At 52.6% G+C, this 10,187-nt stretch overlaps 2 protein-coding genes across 3 annotated transcripts; one reads left to right on the top strand and one right to left on the bottom strand.

Annotated features, from left to right (window-relative positions):
* Positions 1 to 91: 91 nt before the first annotated feature.
* On the bottom strand, positions 92 to 3,591 carry TRMT10B (tRNA methyltransferase 10B). The gene is given in 9 exon segments (XM_072359338.1): positions 92 to 572; positions 574 to 734; positions 1,094 to 1,217; positions 1,658 to 1,725; positions 2,289 to 2,367; positions 2,729 to 2,881; positions 2,966 to 3,078; positions 3,157 to 3,265; positions 3,342 to 3,591. Coding segments are annotated over 9 exon segments (1,197 nt in total). The 5' UTR covers positions 3,567 to 3,591; the 3' UTR covers positions 92 to 407.
* Positions 3,484 to 10,163, top strand: LOC140263966 (uncharacterized). 2 transcript variants are annotated; one of them, XM_072359340.1, is made up of 5 exons: positions 3,484 to 3,597; positions 5,561 to 5,737; positions 7,013 to 7,112; positions 9,322 to 9,452; positions 9,818 to 10,162. In XM_072359340.1, exons 1-5 carry the CDS (start codon positions 3,565 to 3,567, stop codon positions 10,091 to 10,093), a joined length of 717 nt encoding a protein of 238 aa, XP_072215441.1. In that variant the 5' UTR covers positions 3,484 to 3,564; the 3' UTR covers positions 10,094 to 10,162. The 2 variants fall into 2 exon arrangements, with proteins under 2 accessions (XP_072215441.1, XP_072215440.1); XM_072359339.1 differs by having other exon boundaries at positions 3,485 to 3,597; positions 5,558 to 5,737; positions 9,818 to 10,163.
* The last annotated feature ends 24 nt before the right edge of the window (positions 10,164 to 10,187 follow it).

Genomic DNA, 10,187 nt, shown 5'->3' with positions numbered 1-10,187 from the left:
GTATTTGCAGGGTATTTACATTCTCTGCTCAGGCCATTTTGTGTCAGTGTGTGATAATGGACAAGACATCAGTTACTGTAAGGAGACAATAGAAATTTAAATACTTTACTTTAGGTACGTTGTGACCAGCATGCACAGGATTCAGTACAGGCTTCAGCAGCACATGAAGACACCAAGTCTTCAATACAAGTATGAAGGAAATACGACATGGTGCATCTGGGCACTGTTTCCTCTGTTAATTTTGGATCGCTTGCCATCCTATACTCAGTTAGAACAGTACTGTCCTTTTCCACGAGAAGGACTGCTATTAGCTGGTGTGCTCTACAATGTTTCCTATGTAATCCTGTTAAAAAAAAAAACAACTCCTACCAATTCTTTGTTGATCTCAGGGCTCAGCTGGCTTCTGTTCAGGGTAAAAAGTCATTTCCAGCCGCTGTACTGCTGAGGCAGAATCTGTCACTCTTGCCAAGGTCCGTACGTAGATTTAGGCAGAGCTGTTTTCTCTGCACACATTCACACTGGTGCCTCTGCTTGAAATCTGCAGTTTGCTACTCTTGCTTGCACAGCTCCTTAACTTTCAGGAAATAAAGAGTTTTCTTGTGCATTGTCATGCTGAGGTGTTTTCACTGATTTCTCTCCATCTGGAAGCACGTAGCCTTTTCCAGAAGAAACTCCAGCTTTCAAAGCATCTGGCCAACTTTGGGTTTTGTAGTAAGTCGATAAGACATCAAAGACTGTTGGGAACAAAAAGATGTACCATGCTCTCATGCTGTTACAAAGACAAGCTGTAACACATCCTCCCCTGGCTGCAAAACATCAGGCAGGTAGCACAGAGCTTGTGCTACCTTTAATTTTAAATCTCACGAACAAACGCAAAGCTGGAGTGGTGCCGCCCTGCTCCTCTCAGAAAAGGGCAATACAGAAAAACATGAGACTTTTACCATGGCAATAGTAGGCACAAGGCCTCATAACACAAATGCCTGCTATCAGTTTGCACCACTACTCAGAATCACGCTTCCATTACTTTTGACTTTTCGGGATGTACTAGCCTCAGCCACCTGGGCAATGGGCCGGACATGGCTCAGCCCCTCACCTTGATTAATTGCCAGCGTCTCCGAGTAGTAGTTCTTTGTGTTTGTGGATTTTACCATATACTCACGAATTGGGAGGCGGGCTGTTTGCAAGGACTGCTCTTGTGCCCTTTGCAGGGTCAGGTTCTGTAAAGGAAGCAAGAATGACTTACACAACTTGCACATCACAGAATCAATCACCAAGGTAGGAAAAGACCTCCAAGATCATCCAGTCCAACAGTTCACCTGTCAGCAACATTTCCCACTAACCATCAGTACCACATCTAAGCATTTCTTAAACACCTGCAGGGACAGTGACTCCACCACCTCCATGGGCAGCCCATTCCAGTTGCTGACTGCTCAGTTGGAGAATTATTTCCTAATGTCCATCCTGAATCTCCCCTGGTGCAAGTTGAGGCCATCACCTCTCATCCTATCACTAGTTCCATGGGAACAGGCTGACTACCACCCCACCACAACAGCAATGCTTCCAAGCAGCAGCAGTGAGTGCTGCCACTGGGTTGTCTCTGCTCTCAGTCGAGAGTGAGGGAGACCAGACCTTCAGGTTCCAACAGCTCCCAACCCACCTTATGTATACTTTCATCCACCAGGCCTCCGAGGACGTACACTTTTTTGGGATCAATATCTTCAAGGACTAGAAGAAGATAAGCACATGCTCATCACCATACAGCAGCAAAATCATGCACTGTGCCATTCTTCAGGAAAGGCCCGGCTTACAAAAGGAAGCCAAAGCTGCAGCCAGATCCTTATCAGAGCTGACCCTTAATCCAAGAAAGGGATCTGTGTCCCCAGGAACATGTGGCCAGGTAAAAATGGAGAAAAAGGAGAAAGCCAATCACAGCAGCAAATGAACCGATAAAAGGAATGGTGTAGACATCACGTTATTTCACACCACATACAGAACTGCCACAACATCTCCCCTTCTTGGCTGGTAGGATAACAAACTGCAGGCATCTAGAGGGTTTTTACGTTGGGTTTGCTGCAGATCGATGCAGCCCTCACTCAAAACCTCATTCCTTCCCAGAACAGACTGATGAAGGAGTATGCTGGGCACCGGGTCTAGGAGATGCCTGCCTCAAGCAGCAAGAGAAAGCGAACACTTGGAACTGAACTGTGTGATGCACGAGAAACTCCTAAAAATAAAGTTTTGAGAATCAATCTCTGCTTTCATTCCCCTAAAGCAAGTAAAACATTTACCGTTCTCAGAGTCAGGAGTGAGGTAAACAATTGCATCTAGAGGGAACAGATCCAGGTAGCTTTCCTGAGTCGTATCCATCTGAAAACACAAGACGTTGAGAAAAGCCCATGAGTCCATCTGCCACCTGACCCCGGACAGGCTGCAGCACACCAGAACCAACAGCACAGCTTCGGGCGTTTAATGCCTACAGATAAGGCTCCTCAGTTCTGCTCTTCTGCTGTTTGGGGTTTGTTTGTTTTTTAGCTGAAAATAACTAACTTACGAGCTATTAAATTCTCTGATTGTGAACATTTCCAGATCTGCCTTCAGGTTAATCAGCGCTTATCTCTCCCCTTTTAAATGAGACTGAGAGATTTCAAATGATACCTGAGAGATTCACGAACCTCACAGCCATTAAGGGCTGACGCTGAGCCCCCACCCCGCCGTGCCAAGCCCTTACCAAGTACCCGGAGAAGCCGTCGTTCATGCGGAGGCACTCGCGGTGGATGGGCGATCCCGGCACCATCTCGGTCAGGCAGAGCCAGAAGGGCCGCTCGGCCTGCCTGTTAGCGCCGTACAGCCTGCGGATCTGCGCGGCCAGCCGGCTGGTCTCCTGCCGACAGAACGGAGCGCGGCGTCGCGGTGGCTCCGAAGCGCACCGACCGAGTCCGTGCGCGGGGAGCGGCCGGGCACGTACCTTGGGCGTCATGCGGTCGGCCACGCCGAGGTCCACGCAGAGCCGCGGTCCCGCCGCGCGGGCTTCCAGCAGCCGCTCCTCCGCCAGGGCCCGGCCGCGCTGCCGGGCGGCTCCTGCGGGGCACAGCGCGGAGGGCAGCCGTGCCCTGAACAGCCCTGACCAGCCCGGCCCCGCACCCCGCGCCGCCTCACCTCGGCCCTCGGGTCGCCGCGCTCTGCTCCGCTCCCGTTCCTGCGGCCGCCGCCGCCGCCGCGCCGCCAACACCCGCTCCCAGCGCCTCCGCTTCCGCAGGACGTTCCTCTGCGGGGCGGCACGGCACGGTCAGGCCTACGGACGCCGCCGGCACCGAGGCCGCGCCGCCCCGCTCCGCACGCACCGAGCACGGCGTCTCGCCGGCCGCCGTCGGCCCGAGCCGCAGTAGCGCGAGCGCTCCGCCCGCCGCCTCCACCGCCATCTCCGCCGGCGCGGACGCGGCCTCCGCGCTGCCGCCCTCCATCGCCGCCGAGGGACGGGGCGGAGCGGGGCGGGGCCGGCTCGGCCTGGCCAGGCCTCCGGGCTCGGCCCTCAGCTGCGCTTCGCGGCGGTGACGGAGGACGGCCATGAGCGGCTCCCGCCTGCTGCGCGGCCTGCCCGTGAGTAGCGGAGGACGGGCCGTGCTCGGGGGAGCCGGCGGCGGAGCGGAGGGCAGGGAGCCGGCAGAACAGCGCCCAACCGCAACCTCAGGGCCGGCACGGAGCGCTGCGCCCCGGGGATGTTTCCTCCCTCGGTTCTGCGGCTGTGTGTGCTGTGTGTGCTGTGTGTGTGCTGTGTGTGTGCTGTGTATGTGCTGTATGTGCTGTGTGTGCTGTGTATGTGCTGTATGTGCTGTATGTGCTGTATGTGCTGTATGTGCTGTATGTGCTGTATGTGCTGTATGTGCTGTGTATGTGCTGTATGTGCTGTGTATGTGCTGTATGTGCTGTGTATGTGCTGTGTGTGTGCTGTGTGTGTGCTGTGTATGTGCTGTGTATGTGCTGTGTATGTGCTGTGTGTGTGCTGTGTGTGCTGTGTATGTGCTGTGTGTGCTGTGTGTGCTCTGTGTGTGCTCTGTGTGTGCTCTGTGTGTGCTCTGTGTGTGCTGTGTGTGCTCTGTGTGTGCTGTGTGTGTGCTGTGTGTGTGTATGCTGTGTGCTGTGTGTGTGCACTGTGTGTGTGTGTGTGTGTGTATGCTGTGTGCTGTGTGTGTGTGCTCTGTGTGTGTGTGCTCTGTGTGTGTGTGCTGTGTGTGTGTGCTCTGTGTGTGTGTGCTCTGTGTGTGTGTGCTCTGTGTGTGTGTGCTCTGTGTGTGTGTGCTCTGTGTGTGTGTGCTGTGTGTGTGTATGCTGTGTGCTGTGTGTGTGTGCTCTGTGTGTGTGTGCTCTGTGTGTGTGTGCTCTGTGTGTGTGCTCTGTGTATGTGTGCTGTGTGTGTGTATGCTGTGTGCTGTGTGTGTGTGCTCTGTGTGTGTGCGCTGTGTGTGTGCGCTGTGTGTGTGCGCTGTGTGTGTGCGCTCTGTGTGTGTGTGCTCTGTGTGTGTGTGCTCTGTGTGTGTGTGCTCTGTGTGTGTGTGCTGTGTGCTGTGTGTGTGCTCTGTGTGTGTGTGCTCTGTGTGTGTGTGCTCTGTGTGTGTGTGCTCTGTGTGTGTGTATGCTGTGTGCTGTGTGTGTGTGCTCTGTGTGTGTGCTGTATGTGTGCTGTGTGTGTGTGCTCTGTGTGCTCTCTGTGTGTGCTCTCTGTGTGTGCTCTCTGTGTGTGCTCTCTCTGTGTGTGTGTGCTCTGTGTGTATGTGCTCTGTGTGTGTGCTGTGTGTATGGTGTGTGTGTGTGTGTGCTCTGTGTGTGCTGTTTCATTCTGGGCTGTGGTCCCATTGCCCGCACGGACGCTGACCTCGCTCTGCCCTCTTGGTTTTCCCAGTTACTCACTGACGCTGTGGCAGGACGTGGGCGGTTCTGGAACGGCCCTGGGCTGGCACCCAGCTGCACGGCCAGCAGGGCTGGTAGCTGTGGAGCTCCACGGCGTGTCTGCTGGACAGCAGGAGCAGCAGCAATGCTGCTGGCGTGGAGCCCCATCAGCACTGAGCCTTTGGTGTGAATGGTGCATCTTTTACTTTGGCGGCCCAAATCTGGAGCTGCTTCCCCTCCTGCAGGAGGGAGGCTGGCTTTCCTGGGGTGAGGTGGCTCAGAAAAGAAAGAAAAATAATCCTGAATTAATCTGTAGTGCTGTTAGTTACTCCGTAAAGATGGGAGATGCCTGAGGTTCAGTGGTGGTGCAGAGTGAAGGCCTGCAGCCAACAAGGACTGCATGGCACAGCAGCCCCAGCACTGTGATATGTGCTGATATGACTCTGATATGGGCACGCAGGGAGCAGGTGAGGGTCATACAGGCCTGATGCCCACCCCGTAGCACAGTGCTAGGCCAGAAGCAAGGCTGGGCTTTCTTTCCCAGTCGCCTGCAGAGCACAGAGGGACGCAGGCACCCACAAGTCCTGCCACGGCAGCTGAGAGGCAGTCCTACCGGGCTCCCAGGATAGTAGATGTCCATCCATGTAACAGACTTTCCTCCCTCTTCTCCCAGCAGCATCTGCCTCTCCTGGCCGCTGGGAGACGCTCCAGAAGGCCCCTTGTGGCTGCCCAGTGGCACGCGTACAGCACCGCTGAAGACAGCTCTGCCAGACCCATTGGGCGATACCCGGTGCCGAATAAGAAGGACATGCCATACGATATCGTGGAGCTCATGGAGGAAGTAGAAGTGAAGGTAAAAAGCTCTCCTGCAAAACTTTGTCAGTGGCAAATATCCACTGACGTACGTTGTCGGAGACCAATGCTGGGCCACTTTGATACTGTGCAGTCCTCATACGGGACTGAAGCAACCAGCACTTCTTTCTGAGGCTCTTTGCAGCCTGTTGGACAAGGATCCTGTTAGAAACTGCAGCATAAAGATCATCAGCCTCCAGTTTGTCCAGGCTAGTGTGCGGTTTCAGGCTGTCTGTTGATAGAAGGGAGGCAGGAGTGCTGACATACTGCGTGATTTTGGGAGAGCATTCGCATGAAATGCTGCTATGAATGCTTTTTTAATTGGAGAAAAAAGGGATGAGGGGGGCAATAGTTATGATGACTATGTTAAAAGGATCAAGGGACGTTTTTGCTATTGCGCTTTGACTTTTCCACACAAAGCTAAGCAGGAAACCACGCTTAGGGCTGTGTCTCAGTTTTGTTGCAGTTGCAGTAGTGAGGAAGAGTCAGCACAGATTTCAGATGCAGTGAAGATTCAGAACAGAGTTGTGGATAGGATCAAATCAGCACAGAAGACTTGGGGATTCCAAAAAGTGCTGCCAGCCTCTGTGGCAAGAGGTTCCTAGACAAACCATTCAGGCATGGATTAAAGGGAAGGAGCCTCCCTGTAGTTAATTAACTGGTGTGAGACAGAAGAGGCACTTGTTTGTGAGAGGAGACTGCTGGAGGAGTCTGTCACACTTGAGCTACTCTGTCATTTCAAAACAGCAGCCCATAGGCTGGCAGGGCCTGCAGACAAATGGGGTAATCACAACAAAAGTGGAATTTGCAGAACTGCAGTGGAATCTCACAGTGCCTGGCAATCAGGCACTGAGAGGTGATTGAAATCTGGTACTGAGTGCAACAGCATTGTGCCAGCTTACACCTTCAGGGTGTGCTTGTACGTCGGGCAGCATGCTGTCTGGGTTGGGTTGACTGTCTCACATCCTGTAAACACGAAAGGAAGAGGAGAGCTCCAGGAGCTCTCTGTTGGTCAAAGGGTCGTAGCAGCTGCTGTGCAGAGAGGTGGAGCAGATGGCAACCTAACTGCAGCAGTGTTTAATTAAGGACGATATCATCACAGGATTTGTAGTCATGTGCACAGATAGACTCAAAGCCCAAGGAGAATGGGTCTGTGGAGATTCCCCAGGACTGCTGTACAAACTACTTGTTCTCTAAGCCTAATGTTTGAATCTGGCCTGCTGTGCTCTGTGCTAAGTTGCAAATCTTGACTGGTTTCTCTTTTTTCCTTGAACAGACTGGATTTCTGCCCAACGTGTTCAAAGCCATGTCTCACCGACCTGCTGAATTCAGGGCATTTTTTGCTTATTACAATGTCATCATGAACAAAGAGACAGGTAAACCATACACAAACACCCCAAAATCGCCCTTTTCTCTATAGATGTAAAAAAGGCTAAAACCAACTTCTCTGACATCGTCATGTTTATTCCCTCACTATCCCCTGTCCCGGCTCACAGCTCATGGTTAAGAAGCAGCCCATGAGAATAGCTGAGCTGCCTCAATAGCTGTGCTGTGTGTCACAACAAAGGAAGGACAGGCTGCTTCCTGAGGGAAAGTGGGTCAGGAGCTGAGGGCAGGCACAGGCATCAGGAATAATGCTGCAGTTTCACACAGCTTGGGCAAGGTGAGCATAGTAGGTCTGCCAGTGGTAAGCGTGGTCTGCCAACAGTCCAGATTTCCTAGGCAAGGCCACAGTGTCTGGTCCAAGTTCCACATCAGCATGGTTATGCAGCCAGGCACTGCAGCCACGTGGCTTTGGTGGGCCATTGCTAAGGGCCTAACACAGTGACAGCTCCTAGGGAAGAGGATGTTTTCCAAAGCTATTACTCAGGCTTTCTCCTGCTCTTTCTTTATGAGAAGCCTTACCTATGAGCTGGCCATTAGACAGGTGCAAAAGCAATTAGAAGGTGTGCTTGCTGGGCTCTGCTGTGGATATGATCCCAAATGCAGGTAGATCTTCATATCCTGCAGATACAGGAAGAAGGCTGTACTGCTTCCATGTACATGGGCATCTGTACAGCAGGTCTTCAGCAACTGAAGGAACTGGGGCTGTTGAGTCTGGTGAAAAGGAGGCTGAGGGGAGACCTGATTGCTCTCTTCCAATATCTGGAAGTTACTTATGGCAGAGCGGGGCTGCTCTCTTCTCACAAGGGGAAACGGCCTTAAGTTGTGCCAGGGTAAGTTTAGGTTGGATATCAGGGAAGACTTCTTACAGAAAGGCACTGGAACGGGCTGCCCAGGGAGGTGGTTGAGTCATCATCCCTGGATGTGTTTAAAAACCATCTGGATGTGATGCTCAGGGCCGTGATTGAGCGGAGGGCTGTTAGTTAGGGTAGGATGGTTGGGTTGTGGTTGGACTCAGTGATCTTTAAGGTGTTTTCCAACTGAGTGATTCTATGATTCAGGTGGCCTGTGAGCGTCCCTCGAGTGTTGAAGTTAGGGAGCTTGCAGCAGTGCATGAGGGGCAGGCTTCAAGCAGGGAATGTTCAAGCCTTTGGGAAAGCAGTTTGAGGACTGCTTGTTCCTCCCTCCTGCTCCCTGCGCTGTGGGGCACTGAGCAGCTGGTTCTTGTTGCTTTTGTTGCAAGGGTCTTACATCAGTAAGATCTGGAGTTTGTAGAACAAGCTGCTGAGCAGGCTGCTCCTGGGCCTCAAAGTAGATGAGAGCTCGCAGGGAGAGTCCTTGTGGGCAGCAAAGTGCAATTTTATGTTTCTCCCACTGTAAAGTGCACATTCTATGCATGCATAGAGGTTTCTGCTCTGCTTGAGTGAAGCCCAAGCTATACAAGGGTCTGTTTTTTTCCTGTTCTCATTCCTGTGCTTCTTTTTTGATTGACTCTGGAGAGTCACATGGAAGTCTCTGGCATCACACCCTTTTCAGCACTTGAACTGCCTCAAGGCAAGAATTTCTCTTCCCCTAAAAGGCTTTAGTAGTATCTTTTACTGTCTTACAAGACACTTGACTCCAAGTATGACAAAGCACAGCCATCTTCTCCGGAGCTTCTTTGGAGAAGTCACTGAAAAAGCTGTGATTCATCTGTGTGGAGGTCACCAGAAGTTCTCAGAGGCACAGTCCTAGGGTCCCTCGTTGCTCCTGCATGCTTCCTCCTCTCTGCCTTTGAAAGCTGCAGCGTTTTCTTCTCAAAGCCTGATTTTAGGACATTGCAGTCTTCCATAAAAGCAGCAGTGAGCAGACTGCCTGCCTCTTGCCACAGGTACAAGAGGCCTGTGCAGAGAATTACAGAGCTTCACCCTGATAAGCAAGTAATTTTGCTCCTCTAAGTTCTCATGTTATGTGAAGTTGTTATTACCCTAACGTGTCCCTCAAATTAGGTGCCTCCCAAGCAGTGACTCAGGTTAACTGACTGTCTGGATGGCCACAAGGATCTGTGGTTGCAGTCTGCTTGTGTGCTTTTGGGAACTCTGGCAGTAGTGCCTGCTGCCCATCCCCAAAGACCTGTCTTCTTTGTTGCCCCAGCAGTACTTGCTGCCATGGATAACGCTAACATGCTAACAAAGCATGCTAAATCCTTTTCTCTTCTTGTAGGGCGACTCAGCAAGGCGGACAAGGAGCTCATCATTGTGGCCACAAGTGCTGTGAATAGATGTCCCTACTGTGTGGTTGCACACGGAGCGCTTCATCGGATATATTCCAAGCAGCCAACGCTGGCTGACCAGGTCAGTGGAGCACGGTCCCTTTGGGGAATAGGGATGGTGTTCTCTGTCTCCTCATTTCGAGCTGTGACCATTAAGTCTGTGTGGCTCACAGTGAGAGCAGAGAGAGAATCAATTATTAGGGTTGGAAAAGACCACTAAGATCACAAAGTCCAACTGCCAACCCATCCCCAGCATCAGTGCCACATCTCCACAGTTCCTGAGCACCTCCAGGGATGGTGGTGACTCCCCGGGCTCCCCCTCCCAATGCCTGGCTGCTCCTTCGGAGAAGAAATTCTTTCTGATAGAGGGACTGATGCTGGCGTGCCGGGCGCTGATGCCATCCCAGCACGTGCCCCGTTCTCACTGTGGTCTCTGCCTCACCGCAGGTTGTTGTGAACTGGAAGCTGGCGGACCTGAGCAGCCGTGAGCTGGCGATGCTGGAGTTTGCTCTTGCAGTCTGTCGGGCAGACAACATCACGGAGGAGCACTTCCAGAAGCTGGAAGCTCACGGATTTGACCGTGAAGACGCGTGGGACATCGCCATGATCACCGCCTTCTTTGCCATGTCCAATCGCATCGCCCATTTTGTCGACCTGCACCCCAACAAGGAGTTCTACAACATGGGCCGGGCGCCCCCCGAGGCGGGCAGGGATCGCACCTGAGGCTGTTCCGGGAGCAGCGTTGTTTTGAATGTATAAAAGCGAAAAGAAAAAAGCAATACCCGTCTGTGGCCGCCTGCCCTCTCCGTTGCGTGGC

Source organism: Excalfactoria chinensis, chromosome Z (assembly GCF_039878825.1).
Source record: "Excalfactoria chinensis isolate bCotChi1 chromosome Z, bCotChi1.hap2, whole genome shotgun sequence".
NCBI classification, from domain to species: domain Eukaryota; kingdom Metazoa; phylum Chordata; class Aves; order Galliformes; family Phasianidae; genus Excalfactoria; species Excalfactoria chinensis.
This window is presented reverse-complemented; position numbering and strand designations above follow the sequence as displayed.